The 18201-nt window shown below is 42.6% G+C and overlaps 1 protein-coding gene across 1 annotated transcript; it reads right to left on the minus strand.

The window, feature by feature from the left end:
- Window positions 1-5377: 5377 nt before the first annotated feature.
- On the minus strand, window positions 5378-17788 carry LEPROT (leptin receptor overlapping transcript). The gene is made up of 4 exons (XM_082668246.1): window positions 17654-17788; window positions 12652-12727; window positions 11414-11600; window positions 5378-8027 (listed from the first exon to the last, which is right to left on the minus strand). The coding sequence occupies exons 1-4, from the start codon at window positions 17667-17669 to the stop codon at window positions 7911-7913; spliced, it is 396 nt and encodes a 131-aa protein (XP_082524372.1). The 5' UTR covers window positions 17670-17788; the 3' UTR covers window positions 5378-7910.
- Between the last annotated feature and the right edge of the window lie 413 nt (window positions 17789-18201).

Genomic DNA, 18201 nt, shown 5'->3' on the forward strand with positions numbered 1-18201 from the left:
CCTACTACACCACTCACCTTTTTAAAGTGTACAGCCCAATGACTTGTAGTATATTCAAAAGCTGTGCAATCATCACGCTAATTCCAAATCATTTTCATCACCACAAAAAGAAACCCATACCCATGAGCAGTCATTCTTCATTACCCCTTCCCTCAGTCCTTGGCAACTACATGTCTACACTCTATTTCTGTTTATTCTGGACATTTCATATAAATAGAATTATATAATATGTGGGGTTTTGTGACTGTTTTTTTTCCCACTTAACATGAGGTTTTCAAGGTTCATACATGTTGTAGCATTTATCGACACTTCATCTCTTTTTATGGCTGAAAAATATTCCATTGTATGGATAGACCACATTATCCATTCATCAGTTGATAGACATTTGGATTGTTTCTACTTTCCAATTTGGGCTATTATGAATAATGCTGCTATGAACATTTGTATTCAAGTTTTTGTGTGATATATGTTGTCATCTCTCTTGGGTATGTGCCTAGGAATGGATTTGCTGGGTTGTATGGTAACTCAATGTTTAACATCTTGAAGAACTTCCAAAATTTTCTATAGTGGCTACACCATTTTATATCCCCACCAGCAATTTACAAGGGCTCTGACTTTATCCTATCCTTGCTAACACTTGGTATTGCCTGTCTTTTTGATTCTAGCTATCCTAGTGGATGTGAAGCCCATACTGGTTTGGATTTCCATTTCCCTGATGTCTAATGATGTTGAGCATCTTTTCACGTGCTTATTGGCCATTTGCACATCTTTGGAGAAATGCCTATTCAGAATCTGTGTCTATTTTTCAACTGGGTTGTCATTTTACTATTGAAGTGGGATGAGACGTCAGCGGAGCAGAGGGGTGACATGATCTGACTTACATTTTACAGGCTCACTCATGCTGCTCTGTTGAAACTAGCCTTAAGCGGGAAAAGGGCAAAAGCAGGGAACCAGTTAGGAGGTTAGTGCAATAACCCAAGTAAGACCATACTGTCTTGAACCACTAGCAGCAGCAAAGGTATGAGAAGTGTTTTCATTCCAGATACATTTGAAGCTAGAAGCAACACGATTTCCTGATGGAGTGCCTGGGGGATGTGCAGTAATGAGATGTTCTAAAACACTCCAGGTCTTTTGTTCTGGAGAACCGGGAATAATAGGAAGTGTCAGGAGTTTTGATTTTGGACATGCTAAGTTTGAGATACCTATTAGGCATCCAAGTGGAGAGATGATGTTGGCAGTCAGATATACAATTCTGGGATTTAGAGAAGTCCGGGCTGGAGATTAACATGTGTGAGTCAGCTGCCTAGAAAAGGTAAAGCCATGAGGCAGCATAAGCAAGTCAGTGAGTGTAGATACAGAGTAGGAAAGGTTTTTGTTGAATAAATGAAAAGTTGACTCTTTGATGTATGTTTTACATATATGTGTGTTATAATCTTCTATTAACTAAACTTCAACTTAGGTTTGTGGGAAGGGTATTAATCCTGTAGCGACTTATGCCACTAATTAGCGCTCATAAATATGTTTTATGTGACACCTCGCATTCATCCCTCAAAGATGGGTCCAAAAAGTCCCATCTTCAAACAGCCTGTGTATCTGCCCCACAACCTTCAACTTCCCCTTATTGACAAGCTGCAGAAAAAGAGGAGATAAATGTTGATGCCAGTGTTTGGTGGGGACCCTCTGTTTCAGAGCCTTTAGCTAGGTGCTCTCAGAGTGACAGGAAACCTCCATGACATGAGAGACATGCGCAGGCAAAGTGGGTAGATTACAGAGGTGCTCCATAGCACACTGTGGCGACGTGGGCTATAGAGCATCAGCTTAGGTACCACTGTAAGACCCCATGGCAAATACTAAGTGTGGTACCTTGAGTAAATCAATCATCCAATTAAAACCTACATTTAAATTTCATTTGACTCAATTCCATCAGCAGCAAGTGGATTTCAGCAAGAGCATCGCCAAGGAACTGCAAATGGTGAGGCTGCAGGAGTGATGGTTAGAAGCGCTGGAGAATTCTGGATTTGTCAGAGGAACAAGCATACAGTTTTGGGAGGCAGGGCTGTAAGAATCATGAAACTTTACAGAATATGGTGATAAAATTTGTTTCTCAACTGCACAGGACATGAAGGCAGAAGCATGGATATGCATTTATGCTTTAAATTATTAAATGAAATAATTATCTAGCTAAGATTGAATTGATGGTTTTATTGTTTAATTATTCTGAAAAAAAAATGAATGAGCAACTTTTGATTTAATAATATTTAATAATTTGGAAGTGTGAGAAACAGCTATAAATATCCAATTTCAGGACTTTCCTGGTGGTCCAGTGGATAAGACTCCACGCTCCCAAGGCAGGGGGGCTCAGGTTCAATCCCAGCTCGGGGAAATAGATCCCACATGCATGCTGCAAGTAAGAGTCCACATGCCGCAACTAAGAAGTCCACATGCCACAACTAAAAAGATCCTGTGTGTCTCAACTAAGGCCCGGCGCAGCCAAAATAAAATAAATATTTTAAAAAATTATCCAGTTTTGATAAAGAGATAAGTCAACAGTGAAGAGCTACTATGTGCCATGTCTTCAGTTGTGTTCTTTCCCAAGTGAGTAATCTCAAGATTAAGACCACTTTGCCTATATGCCCAGTATTGAAGATGAATCCTTGTTTCAAAATGGTCGTCTATTAATTTTGCACTATGCCTGGTGACTACAGGGGAATGATCTGAAATTCATTTTCTACAAAGTTAAACTTTTAAAAAATGTGGGGAAAGGCTGGACATTTTAATACTTTGCACCTTTATTTCTTTTTAAAAAACAGACATTTGTTTCCTACTTCAGCAAAAACAAAGGAGGATGAAACTTGACTGATAACCTAAATGGACATTTTTAAGAGGCATTGTAGGAAGAAAAGAAGAAAATAACTTGCCAGGTATGATTACTGGATAACAGATAATACCTTTTTATTTACATTTAGCTGACCAAAAAGATAGGCAAGTATTTTTTTTAAAAAATCTCAAGACAGAAGATGCTATGTTTAAATAACAGGTACATGATTTCTCCAGACACATCCATTCTCAGCCCCAGACAAGGTCTCTCGATGCATCCAGCATGCTTTTTCTAAATGAAAATTCTTATATACAAGCCCTTGGACCAGAGAAGCTTCCTTGGGAACTATTTTTTCTTATGGGCATTTTACAGTGATGTTGGTATAACCAAATTTCTACTAAGAATTTAACTTTACGCTTAGTTGGGTAATACAATGAAATATCTAGCTCACTTTCTTTATAATCTAACTAACTGCCTCAATCCACCTGTGAAACATCAGATCTTCCCCAAATGCTCTGTGTATAAGGGGGACACGTTACTCCTTAAGCAGTACTTTACATGTGTGCATTCTTCACTGTAGTGTACAAAATGACTCTTCAGAATATGTACAGCACTTTTTAAAAGTGTTGACTTTTTCTCTCTTTTCCAAAACAGCAAATTCTTGATTAACCATGTCCCACACAACCACCTTCAACTCTGGGATGTTAGCAAAGCTGTAACTAGGGACTCGATTCCTCCCGGTTACACACATTCTTGGACTACTTCTATCAACCACAATAAATATGGGCTCAAAACTAGACAAATTCTCCAAATTTAATTAATATTATCCAAACAAAAACACCGGGGAAAGAAATCTGCTGGTCTCCTTTCCAAATATAATGCATCCTAAAGTAAAATATAAAAGTTTTAGTTTAATAATGTACATAAAAGTCTTTGTTCAAGTATAAATGACAAGCTTGATTTTAAAGGAAATCACCCTCTGGTGGCCTAGCTGGAGGAAGAAAAAGAAAAAGAAAGAAAGAAAATCATCCCCATCATATGTACATAATTGCATTCTAAAGCAATCTTGGGGACCTTGCACAGTGTTTGGGGTCACATGTCACTGCTCTACTCCAGGAACATGGCCACATGAAAGCAGATTGTAACTCATGAGTTATTATACACTGAGATTTTTGCATATAAGGTACTTCATGAGGCAGAATGGCAAAAAGGACATTTAAATGCAGAACTTATATTCATTGACAGGAATAATATTTCCCAGTTGTGAACTAATTACTATACTTGGAAAATGCTAGCATCCTCATAAATATTTTGGTTAAATTATGGTGCAAAACCTGAATTTTGCAAACTTCAAAAAGGCACATTTTTGTGACATCTCCTAAGCATTGCTCTGAGAGCCTAAGGAATGCTATTAACTTCATGAAACATTTCACTCCCTAGAAGAGTCTTCACCAAGAAGATACCTCAGAGGTACAGACTTCCTGAGGACTGTAAGAAAAATCTGTGGGTTCATAAGTGGAGGAAAAAAACAACTATGAAATGTAGAACCAGCTGAGAACTCACCGTGAGGAACGGATGAAGTGTGATAGGCTTGCTCCTGGCCGAAAATATTACTGTCCTTCTATAAACTGCTGGAATGCTTTTTTCACTTTACTGTGGAACATTGCCATTTCTGCAAATGGGTTCCAAGGCATGCCCTTGTAAAAATGCAGCTGCAGGGCTTCCCTGGTGGCTCAGTGGTTGAGAGTCCGCCTGCCGATGCAGGCGACGCGGGTTTGTGCCCCGGTCCGGGAAGATCCCACATGCCGCGGAGTGGCTGGGCCCGTGAGCCATGGCCGCTGAGCCTGCGCGTCCGGAGCCTGTGCTCCGCAACGGGAGAGGTCACAACAGTGAGAGGCCCGCACACAGTTAAAAAAAAAAAATGCAGCTGCAGCCCTGCGTGGTAACTGCACGAGGCAGGTATGGATGTGTTCCAGATGTAGGGAAGATGATCACAGTCATTCTTTCTGGGAAAGAGTATGAACCAACTGCTTTCTCTTTAAACATCACAAGATATCAGCTCTACTAAGAAAACTGATTGGTAGCAGTAGAAAGGCGGGTGATTTGGGAATATGAAGAACCCCGGGAGGTGGGGCAGACTAAGAGGAAGCCTCTGAGTCAGGAGAGGAGGCCAGCAAACATCACAGGTTTAATGGACCCCAAGGGCATTAGGGGATAGAGAGGGCTGCAAAAATTGAAGCAAGAAAGACCTTGTTCTTAGGAAAGGAGGTGGAAATATACATTTTCCTTCGTTCAGACTGTTGACACTACCCTGTTGCCACGATCCAAAACTCAGGCAAGTTCCTTGAGTATTAAAGGACAGCTATGTTAGGGTTTAGCCTTCCTCAGAAGGCTTGGCCTCGTAACCCATGGTAGCATGATATTGTTTCTGTGGGAAAAGTGTTTCAAAGTATAAGCCAGTTGTTTGGAACATGACAGAGAATCTCTTCATAAGATTACTCACTTCTGGGCAATTCTTTATGTGCATTCTCAGTTTTAGAATGTAATCAACGTGCTTTGAATCTCCAAAATATATTCTATGGTGTATAGAAAACAAATGAACCTTTTATAAGGAATTAAAAAATGCCCAACATTGGGCTTCCCTGGTGGTGCAGTGGTTGAGAGTCCGCCTGCCGATGCAAGGGACGCGGGTTCGATGCAGGGGACGCGGGTTCGTGCGCCGGTCCGGGAAGATCCCACATCCGCGGAGCGGCTGGGCCCGTGAGCCATGGCCGCTGAGCCTGCGCGTCCGGAGCCTGTGCTCCGCAACGGGAAAGGCCACAACAGAGAGAGGCCCGCGTACCACACACACAAAAAAAGCCCAACGTTTGTGTTACAGAGATGAAACTTTAGTACCGTACATTCTTATACAGCAATACTCCCTACTGACATTTATTACTTAAATGATACTAGGTGCTGCAGAATAAATGTCTCTTTCATACATGTGGCAAATCCAATAATCCATCACTTCGATAAACCATTCCATTAGTAGGGAATAACTACAAATATTCTATATGCAAGTGCTTTATAGCATTCTGGAAATACAATCAAGAGGCAATGCTTTAGGGCTACACATTAAGGCTACCTTGGTTATTTAAAATGTGTATAAGCAACAAGGGCACTTTTGCAAAAGATAGTATAAATTAAACAGTATCTCCATCTTAGGAAAAGAGAAGCTATTACAAGCCAACTGCACATCGAAAATGGTATCTTACAACTTCCTGCTATTATTCTAATGCAGGACAGATTATTGCTCACAACTGCACATTTCAGAACACAAAGAAATTTTCATATTTTTGTTACCTTTTAAGCAAGGTGACATCAGAATAAAAACTTTTAAAATTAAGCTTTTCTTTTCTGTTAAAAGTAAAATTTATTACAATACAGTAAGTGTAAGTGTTATTAAAAATGCTGGTTAAAATTATAAAGTGTCTATATAATTTTTCTAATATAAATCTTGGAAATAACTTTAACAGTTCTATACGTACATAGTACACTGAAAACATAAAATCATGCATAAGGCTGAAATATCACTTCGCATATTATCCTTTTAGGTATCACTCTTGTCTTCTGCTCCCAGGATCATTCCAGAATATGAAGGGGTTACAAACTTCAAGCTTTCAGTGTTTTGAATGTATGTCTGTTATCACACATTAACAATGCTTTAAAATCACTGCTTACATTCTAATCACGTGGTTCTAGTTCCCATATTTCCCTTTCTCGATAGGCCTTGGACAAAAAGTTGAGCTAGAAAACCTGTGATTACAGGACCCAGCATGACATGAATTCTCAATGATTCATTTAAAAGTGGCATAAAGTGTTATATATATATATATATATATATATATATATATATACATATACATATATATATATATTTTAAAAGTCCTACAGGACATGAAAGACAAGTACATCACATGTAAATAAAATTAAGCAGCTCACCCTCTGCTTGCTTACTTGGCTCCACGTCTCTATAGAAAGGAGAAGCCGAGCCATGAAGAAGATAGGGCAAATCAGAACTGCTGGGAGTGCGTGTGTTTAGCGGGGCTGGTGAAGGTGGGTGGGCAGCAGCACAGGGAAGGAACTGGGGAGAAATGTCAGATTATGAAGGGAAATGAAACAGCATTACTTATCCATTCTTCCCCATCTTGCTAAAGCAGGGGCCGGTTCCAGCCCAGCCTCCCTCCCCTGCCTCCCAGTGAGGGATCTGTCCCCCCAGCACTGTGAAGGCAGCCACTGCCTTTCAGACAATGTGAAGCCATAGCTGTTGCCTACTGAGAACACTTCACAAATGTGAGGAACAGCCTATAAAGTATAGGTTTGGACATTTCATGAATTCCAAGGACAGGCTGAAGTAGGCCTCAACACGAGGGGCAGGGGAAACAGTTTTTACAAGCAGCTAACACCCAGAGAGGCTAAGGGGTTCAGTCAAGGGGAAGGCAATGCTTCTTCCTTCATGACAGCGCTTCTCAGACTTTAATGTGCCTGCGATTCACCTGGGGTCTCATCAAAATGTATTAGGTTGAGGATGGGGCCCCAGACGCTGCATTTGTAATAAGCTCCTATGGACCACGCTTCGAGATGCTGATGCTCTTGGTCTATGGACCACACTTGGAGAAGCAAGAGTCTGCAACATAAAGAGGGAGCCGCCTCTGTCTTTCTGGGCCACAGGTATATCTTGGAAGTCCTGGGCAGAGCTAAAACAGCCCCAGTGCTACGTGCCCACTCAAGCACATCCCCGGGCCAAAGGTGGAGATGCAGCACACTGAGTGAGCAACTGTCTACAAGACTGAGTTAACATATTTTCTGAGAGCACCATGACTCTATGAAAAGCGAAACAAATAACATAATTCAACTTGAGTAAATGGAGAGGTCTACTGGCTGGGAATAAAACTAACCTTTTCCCCTTGTAGTCCTCCTTAAAGTGAACATGATTACAAAGGTATAAAGAAACAGTATATTAAATTTCATAGTAAAAGGCCACATGTGCACACATATACATACAGTATGAATTCTAAGAAATTAAATGCATTTAGTCAGAATGAAGCACGTGCTACCACTGCTCCCAGCTAAAATCATCTCCTCTTCCAAATACAAGGAAAAAACCTTGAATTGTAAGGAAAATCACTGCATTGCCTGCCAGCACCAGGCCACAGGCTCCCCACTTGATCTGAAACACAAAAAAAGAGGATTAAATCTTTACTTTCTTTATACTGTATTCTTTGCAAATCTGTTATTTCCTGCTTTAGAAACATCCAATGAAATATTACATAAAACTGCTAAAAGGCTTAATAATCTAATAGACAGGAGAGAGTGAACTGTTCAATAATTAGTCTAATTACTTCGTGATGCTTATTAATTAAGTCTGGTATCATCCTTAACGTTTTCCCCATTAGACATAATTCTATACTTGTTTTCAGTAGACAATGACTGCCTTAAGTAAAATACATGAAGCAAGATTACAAAGGGTCCAATTACAATATTGGGTACTCAGTTCTGTATGTATTGCCTTCTTTCATGAAAACAGGAATTGGAGAGTTACGGATTGATTTGTTTCTTTTCTAGGCAAGAAAAGGTTTTAAGTAATACTCTGCATGCAAATAAAAAGAGCTTTCCAGCAGGGCAGATAGTTTTCCAGAGGCACAGTTGGGGATGAGAGTACCCTCTAGTGGGCATTTTTTGTTTTAATTTAACAAATAGAAAACATCAATGAAAGTTTCCTCATAAAACGTGATGCAGTATTTGAAAGGTAAAAATAGAAATCTTTAGGGCAAAATTTAAGAAGTACTAGTCTAAGGCACAAGAAGAATAAGATAATGAAAATATGACATCTAAAACCTTCCATGCAGACTTCCCTGATGCCACAGTGGTTAAGAATCTTGCCTGCCAATGCAGGGACGGGTTCGATCCCTGGTCCAGGAAGATACCACATGCCGCGGAGCAACTGAGCCTGTGCACCACAACTACTGAAGCCCATGCGCCGCAACTACTGAGCCCACGTGCTGCAACTACTGAAGCCTGCGCTCCTAGAGCCCGTGCTCTGCAACAAGAGAAGCCACTGCAATGAGAAGCCCATGCACTGCAATGAAGAGTGGCCCCTGCTGGCCGCAACTAGAGAAAAGCCTATGTGCAGCAACGAAGACCCAACACAGCCAAAAATAAATTTTAAAAAAACAAAAAACAAAAGACTTCCACGCTTCTGTTATCTAGACAGAGTTCAAACTGGCCTGGCATTCCAGACCCTTCCCAGTCAGGCTTCCCCAGCCTTTCTATCCTCAACCATTCCCTTTTTGCTCCATCATATTGGACTGCTCTTTATTCCACATACTGCATTTTTGCACTTGGATGCCATTCCATACAATAGCCTTCCCTACTTTACACAAAACATTATTTATCCTTAGAGGCCACATCAAATGCCAGTTGTAATTTCTCTCTTCTCGGTGCTCCTATGGCATTCTGATCATGTTTTAATGACCACGCTTGGTATATTTATAGTACACTTGCCCATCAGGCAAGTTTCTGTGCTCTTTGAGAACAGAGACAGTATCTGGTTCTTATTCTTAGTGTCCTATAAATAGCATATGCTCCAAAGATGTTTACTGCATGAATAAATAACACTTGTGCAGATCTGATATTCAATGCCCCAAGTAAGAGTTTCATGAAGTTGAAACAGTATGTAATTGGGGGAAATAAAAGCAAATAGTATGAAAGACAGTGAATGTCAAAGAACTGAATAAATTATACCCATAATGTGTATTTCAGAGACAAAAAAGAAAAATTTTATATTTGATATCGATGAAATAAAGTGCATATTTTACGTCAAGACAAGAAAAAATTAAACATAAAATTTTTCTCTGCCTGTTTGGGCCTCCTCCCTCCCCTTCAGTGTGTACTGTGCATTTGCATTAACCAGACTTCCTTCGGAGATAATTTTCCTTTTTAATTTCATAAAGGGTCACAACTGCTTAGGAGATAACCTTCCTTCTTAATCCTGTAAGGGACCACGATTACCCATGACCCACTACTTACTTTATACATGCCAATCTGGATTGCATAAACTGTCAATAGTATGTCATTTGATATATAACCATTTGTCTCTAAAACTTATGTAACTGTGCTTTGATCTCTAACATGTGGAACAGTCGTCTCCTGGGTTATAATCCTCAGGTCGGCTCAAATAAAATTTTCCATTTCTTTTTTAGGTCGATGATTGATTAGTTTTTTTCTTCAACAATATGAAGATGTCATCTTATTCACTGTATCGTCTAGTAGCTGTACAGTTGTCCCTCAATATATGCCTATTGTGTTGAGGATTGTGTCTATGATGCCATTTGCAGGAGAAGAATTTGGTATGTTGTGATTTATAATAAGAATTTGGTCTTTGTCCCCATTTCTTGCACAGAGCTTCTAAAACCCTTGGAATTTCCTAAGTGATGAGAGTGGTAAAGGTGACTTTTTTTATGTGAATGAGGTAACTTTGGAAAGCACCTAAGGATAGAAGCCAGTTGCAGGAGGAGACAACCATGTGACTAGACAGTTAGAACTTTCAGTCCCACCCCCAACCTCCAGGGACAGGGGGCTAGGGGGCTGGAGGTTGACTCAATCTCCAATAGCCAATGGTTTGATCCATCATGCCTGTGTAACGAAGTCTTCATAAAAACTCAAAAGGATAGGATTCGGAGAACTTCCAGGTTGATGATTTGCTGCTCTGGGGAAAGTGGTACCCTCAGAGAGGTCATGGGAGCTCCATGGTCTTTCCCCACACCTTGCCCTATGCATCTCTACCATCTGGCTGCTTCTCAGTTATATCCTTTTACAACAAACTGGGAATCCAGGGAGTAAATGGGTTCCCTGAGTTCGAACAAATTAATCGAACCCAAGGAGGGGGCCATGGGAATCCCTGATTTATAGCCAGTCAGTCAGAAGCACACGTAACAAGCTGGACCTGTGACTGGCGTCTGAAGAGGGAGGCAGTCTTGCGGGACTGAGCCCTGAACCAGTGGAATCTGCTGTTACTCTAGGTAGACAGAGTCAGAATTGAGCACAACTGTAGGACACCCAGCTGGTGTGTAAGACTTGCTCCTCAGTGGTGTGGGGAACAACCCCCCGAACCACACACACACACACACACACACACAAACACACACACACACACACACACACACACACACACACACTCACACACATTGGAATTAGGTGATCAGGACCCCTTTTGATGTTGACTTTGGAACTAGCAGAGTATTGCTATAGTAGTCTCTGGATGGCCCTACAATAAAAGGTAAGGATTTCAGAACAATTCTAGAAAATAGCTTACAGTAGAAAAAGCAAGAAATCACTTGGTCTGGCTAAAAGTTGTAAGAGAAACAAAGAAAGCATTCTGCAAACATGGGCAAGATACTGACAGGTGGCTCTAAAGTGGGGGAATAGAGAAACTAAAAATATGCCTGGCCTTGAGGCTTAAGTCAGAGCAGGGGAAATGAAATTTGTGGTTCCAGACGCAGGCCTGTGGAGTAAACTCAGCAATAACTGGGCAAAACAATAGACAACAAAACTTACCACGTCCACACGAGCAAGAATAACAGGAAATCCAAAGGCAGAAACAACAATTCCGGTAGTGAAAAAATAAGCCAGTTCCCGACAGGCACTACTTGTTGCATCGGAGTCATATGTTGCTCGTTTGGCAATGAAATAGGGGATGGGAGAGATGGCATGGAATATCAGGACAAACAAGGGCCAGTAAACACTGTTGGTTGCACCCAGAAGAAACCCAAAAGGAAAAGTTACAGTTACATCATAATTAAAGATATATTGCTGTTTCAAAGTTAATATTACTTTAAATGTCTAGGTCAACGATTACTTTCATTTGTCACTATTAATACATGAGATGATTTCTACCAGGAACAGTTAAGAAGTAGCAATCATTAAAAATTACTAGTCCATTAATCTGTAGATAACTTATATTGTGTTAAGAAACAACTACACAATGTAAAATCTAGAATCTTTATTGTTTTCTGTATTATTGAGCTGTCATTTCTTTAGGGACAGAATCTTAACTCAGTCATCTTTGCTTTCCCTATAGAACATAGCACAGTGCCTTGCACATGCTAATTCAGTAGAGATCTTTTGAATGCACGCAGGTGGAAACTTTCGCTTGCTTGGAATAAGACCCAGATTCCTTGCCCTGGCCTACAAAGCCTCACATGATTTGGCCAATTTCTTCCATTCATTCTGTGTCATCTTCCCTTCATTCGCTCAATCTGTAGCCACACCAGCCTTTCTGTTCCTTAAACACTCCCTCTGCCTGAATGCCCTCCCCTGACTCATCAAGCCTGATAAGCTTATTCATCCACCAAGTCTCAGCTTAAAGACAACCTCTTCCATGCAGCCCTCCCTGACTCTCCCAGGGAAACTCAGATTTACCTTCTCAAAGCTCTCACTGTACTTTGTACACTCTCTACTAGAGCTGTCAGCTTACTGACTGGACTGTTTACCTGTCTCTCACTCATAACTAGAACTGTAAACTCCTTGAGGACAGGACTGTGTCTCTTCATTCTTGTGTCACCAGCTGGTCCAGAGGAGGTTTTCAATAAATGCTCATTAAATGAATACATCAATTTTAAACAGAGCTTTGGTCTGCACAAATACAAGTGACCCAGGAAGGGACTGGGTTCATAATTTGGACTTCATTAACTCATCGGTTAGAGCTTGGTGCTAAACTGACCAAACTCCCTAATACCCATACTAACAGTGACAAAGACACACAAAAAATAGTTCTTTTGGAAATGATAACTTACCCATAATCCTCTAAGGCACATCCCAGCATAAGAAAAGTCAGCCCAATAGCCCCACTGAAGGATAATGCCACAAGAGCTGTGAAAAATAAAACCAAGAGTTATAGGTCCCCGTGGTTGTCAGAGACTGGGGGCGGGGGGAGAGGAATGCGGAGGGACTCTTTTTGGGTTGATAAAATGTCCTGGAATTAGAAAGTAGTAATGGTTGCACAACCTCGTGAATATACTAAAACCCACAGAATTTTACACTTTAAAAAGGTTAACTTTATGTCATGTGAATTATATCTCGATTTTAAATGTTTTAATAAAAAAAAGAATGCAGTGATTTACTTATTTCATTGGTTAATGTTACATTTGACTAGCAAATGACCACCTATGTGCATTTTTAAATCATCAGGTGGCGAAAGAGCTCAAGCCTTTCCAGTACTCAACCCCTATCTAACATATGAATTCCCTCTATATTTGTCCCAAGAGCCAGCCAGCCAGTCGATACAACTCCACTGAAGGGAAACTCACTACCACTGAGGAAGGTCATTTCATTCTGATAGTCTTTAAATGCTGAAAACTCTTTTTCCTTAAATTAAACCCCAAACTGCCTCCTAGCAATATATACCCTTTGATCATTGTGCCCTCCAAACCACAGTGCTTCAAGTATTTGAATACTGATGCTTCCCAATTAGTGTCCCCTGAATATTTACTCCCTGCATCTGTTACACTAATCTTTGAGGAGGCAGGAACATGCTTGTTTTGTCCACTGCTGAGTGGGAGACGGAATGTGAGTTGTTAAAAAATCTTGAGCTCTGAGTCACCAACATGGGTTCAAATCTTAACTCTGTCACTGACTGGTTGTGTGATCTTGGGTAGAAGGTGAACCTCTTTAAATCCGAGTTTTCACCTGTAAAATGCGAATCATGGTGCCACCTTATTAGGGAGTTTATGGGAATCAAATGAGATAATCTATGTAAAGTGCTTGGATGTGCTTTGATAAAGGTAGCAATCAAAAGCACAGGACACTGAATTATCCAAATATTCCTCTGAAAAAAACCCATAATACTCAAAATTAGTCACTGACTAAACTAATTAACATTTTGATTGCTTCCTTTTACTTTAAAGGCAATTTGGGGAGACTTTTATAGGAAGATACCAAGGTGATTTTAAAACATCTGGGAGTATACAGATGGTAGGGGACAAGGAAGCACTGTCAGTTTTATGTATTTTTCCATTTAGCACATGTCACTTTCGGGAAAAAAAAAATGTACAAAAGTAACTTGTCCCGTATTGTTTCATTACAGATGACCTTTTCCTCATTGGCTTTGTCCCCTGCCTGTGCCTGTCACCTGAACTACTCTGTCCTCCGGGAGACCATTCAAAGCTAGGAATCATAGATCTCTTGCTTCTGTTCTGGGACACCAGTCACTCAAAGGTCACAACTATATCGCCAGTGGATGCTCTTTACCCCCCTTTTTCTTTTTCAGGAATTGCATCCTCGGCTATCTCTTAAACTTGGAGCTAACCAGGAATAGAATTTCATCTCTCTTGTCACTTTACACTCTTGCTGGGACATTGCATTCAACCCAAAGCTCCCTGGTACCACAAGGACCCAGCTACATCTGAGGCTGCAGCCCAGAGCAGGTTCTAAGAGCTTGGCCTGCACCTCCAACTCCAATCTGGACTTCTGTGGGTAGCCAACAAGGACCTCAACTTCAACATGTGTAAAACTGAAACAACCCCACCTTCTCCTCCCAAACACACACTTCTTCCCTTTGAAGGCTCTATCTTCAAAGACCGACACCAACCCTACACTCCGTTTTCTAGAAAATCAGTAAGTCAAGGTGACTCAGTCTCCCAGACCTCACTCAAACGCACTGCTGAAGACTGAGTGATTGGGCTTCCCTGGTGCTGCAGTGGTTAAGAATCCACCTGCCAATGCAGGGGACATGAGTTCGAGCCCTGGGCCAGGAAGATTCCACATGCCACGGAACAACTAAGCCCGTTCACCACAACTACTTAGCCTGCACTCTAGAGCCCGCGAGCCACAGCTACTGAAGCCCGCAGGCCTAGAGCCGGTGCTCTGCAACAAGAGAAGCCACCGCAACAAGAAGCCCACGCACCGTAACAAAGAGTAGCCCCCGCTCGCCGCAACTAGAGAAAGATCGCACACAGCAACGAAGACCCAACTCAGTCAAAAATAAATAAATAAATAAAATTTAAAAAAAAAAAGACTGAATGATTGTGTCCCTCCCCCCAAATTCATATATTAAATCCTAAAGTCCAATGAGATGGTGTTAGGAGGTGATAAGGTCATGAAGGTGGAGCCCTCGTGAATGGGATTAGTACCCTTATAAAAGGGGCTCCATAGAGCTTCCTTGCCCCCTCTGCCATGTGAGGACACAGCAAAAAGATGGCTGACTAGGAACCAGGAAGCAAGTCTTCACCAGACAACAAATCTGCTGGCACCCTGATTTTGGAGATTCCAGCCTCTAGAACTAAGAAATAAATGTTGTTTAAGCCACCCAGGTTATGGTATTTTTGTCCTAGCAGTCCTAAAGGACCAAGACAACCACCTCTTCTCTTGTGCCCCCAGCTACTGTCCCCGTGAAGACCCTTATCATCTCATGCCTGCCTTCATCTCATGACTCTGCCAATCCATCCTCCACACAGCAGACAATGATGTCTCAAATACATAAAGCTGGTGTCACCCCTTCACAGTTGCTTTCACAGCCTATGAGTTGTTCGAGCACTGGAGGCGCACCTCTGCCATTGTTCTAGCACTGGAGGCGCACCTCTGCCGTGCGTCACATGTTCTCTCCCCTTGGAATAAACTCTGCCCTCACCGCATCCTTTGCCAGGTGAAGCCTTACTGATCTTTTTAGATTCAGGTCAAGAATTGCCTCTTTTGCGAAAGTGGTCCCCTTCCTCCCTGGAGCAGGGTTCAATAATCCCATCTGTATTAATCTCCTAGGGCTGCTATTAATAATGTACCACAAACTGGGTGGCTTAGAAGAACAGAAATTTATTCTCTCACAGTTCTAGGGGCTTGACACCCGCTCCCTCTGAAGGCTCTAAAGGAAGACTCCTTCCTTGCCTCTTCCTAACTCCTGCAATCTCTGGTCCTCCCTGGCTTGCAGTTGCATCGTTCCAATTTCTGCCTCTGTCTTCATATGGTATTCTTCCTATATGTCTCCATGTCCAAATTTCCCTTTTCTTATAAGGACACTAGTCCTTGGGTTAGAGTCCAACTAATCCAATATCACCCTAACTTGATTACATCTGCAAAGACCCTATTTCCAAATAAGGTCAAATTCACAGATACTGGGGAGTTAGAGCTTGAACATATTTATTTGGGGGACACATTCAACCTACAACGCCATCTTTGTGCTCCCACTGTATCTGAGCACACCTTAGACATTTAAACAGTAACAATTATTTCCAGCTCTGTCAAACAACAACTTCTCATTTATCTTTTCATTCCAAGCCTCAGGCATACAGTAGTCCCTCTTTAAAAGTTGAATAATCTGCAAAAAGCTTCCTTTCCTTAGTCCTTTTCCATTTCATAGCCTATCTTCCTTGTTACTGTATCACAATTTCTAACACATTCACACATAAACATTATTATGTGATAGTTTCCGGGCATGACTAAACACAGTGTAGTGCTGATACTTGTCATCTGCTTTCTGCATTGGCTTCAAATGGATATATTTCACAATGGACACTATCCAAGTAAATCATGTTTACTAAATTAATGCCGAATATAAAAGTCAGCCAGAAATAATTTTAAAATGTGTCTGCTACTAACAGTTTCACACTCAGCTAAATTTCATAGTGAACACACACATGTGTACAAAGACACCCATACGCATGTTTACAGCACATGTTGATTAACTGGAGAGGGAAGATCTTTGCGTACAAATATCAAGGATAGGAACTCCCACGTGGAAAGAGTTATGCTACTCTATTCAAAAGATGAGAAATCTAAGGGTGTCCTACCAAACCAACAGGAAGCCTTCCAATAGCCTCTCCTAGAACTGCCATTCCCCATTCCTCTGAAGACAAATAGATGAGGGAACTGGTGTTCTTGGTACCCCTTTTTAAATCAACTGCCCCATGCAAAAACACGTACTGCACAAAGACCTACTGTATAGCACAGGGAACTATATTTAATATTTTGTAATAACCTATAAGGGAAGAGAATCTGAAGAATACATAATATACATATATACATATACATTTATATATATATATATGAATAGCTGTGCTGTAGACCTGAAACTAACACGATATTGTAAATCAACTACACCCGAATTTTTAAAAAAGTCCTGCACAAACACTACCTTCTTGTCTGTCCATAAATGAATAAAGGCTGATGAAAGCAGCGATAAAATTCCACCTAATCTACTCTCCACAATTAAGACAAATACAGCATTTCAGGGCGCTTTCCGCTGACACCCGCCTGCAGCCAACTCTGCCTAGTTGGAAAAATCATCGGGAACAACAGATTTAAGTGCCCCAATGCCGAGACAATGGTTCCTCTGAAAGAATCGGGAAACTCGGCGAAGCGGCAGGAAAAGGGAGGAGAGGCATTAGGGTGGACATGTCAGGAAGTGAAAGCCCAGTTTAAAACTCGGCAGAGGAGGGGGTGGGGGGACGCTCCCAGGAACTGGGAAGGAACCAGGGAGGTGATGCCCCCGGGGCTAGCCGGGGTCTCCCAGGGAGGGACTGCTCCCGACGAGGGCTCCGCCTGCAGCGACCCGGACACTCCGGGCGAAACGTGAAGGCCAGTATCCTTGCAGAAAAAGGGTTGAGGTTCCCCAAAACACGTCTCCACCCGTACCCCAAGGGGCGAAGGAAGCAGGCGAGCTGCTTCCCACCGGGAAAGGAGGGAAGGGTGGCAGGCCTGAGGGAGGCCGTTCCCCACCCACACGCTGAAGGCGCAGCTCCAGCCTCATCCCAGAGCCGAGGCGGCGATCCCACGGCAGGACCAGCGAGCCGGGGACCTCGGAGGTACCTTTAACGCCCGCCATGTCTCCCGAGCTGGGGCCGCGGCTGCTTCCGGCTTCTTGCCACGGCCCCTGCCCCCGCCCAGGCCCGGTCCATGGCCGTACCTAGGGTGCCGAGCCCGCCCCGCCACGCAGAGCTCCGCCCCTGCCGAGCCAGATCTCCCCCGTCCCCGCCGCTCAGAACCCCTCCCCTGCCGGTTCCTATAGATCTTCCCCACGGCTCAGCCACCCAGAGCCCCGCCCCTGCTGGTCTCCACCCCCGCCACTCTGAACCCGCCCCTGCCGGTCTCGATCGACTGTCCCCCAGGCCCAGCCACTCAGAGCCCCGGCCCTGAGGGTCCCGATCTCCGCCTCCCACCCCGCTGCCCAGCCACCCAGAGCCCCGCCCCTGCCGGTCCGAGCCCGCCCCCGCCACTCAGAGCCCCACCCCGCCCCGCAGAACCCCGCCCCTACCCCGATCGCGCTGATAGGCTTGCCACGCAAATCCTCTTTCTCTCCGTAGCCGCGACTTTGCTCCACTAGCTCTCCTGCTAGGTCCTAAGCATATGCATAATCC

Source organism: Grampus griseus (genome assembly GCF_964374135.1).
Source record: "Grampus griseus genome assembly, chromosome: 1".
Classification (NCBI taxonomy): Eukaryota; Metazoa; Chordata; class Mammalia; order Artiodactyla; family Delphinidae; genus Grampus; species Grampus griseus.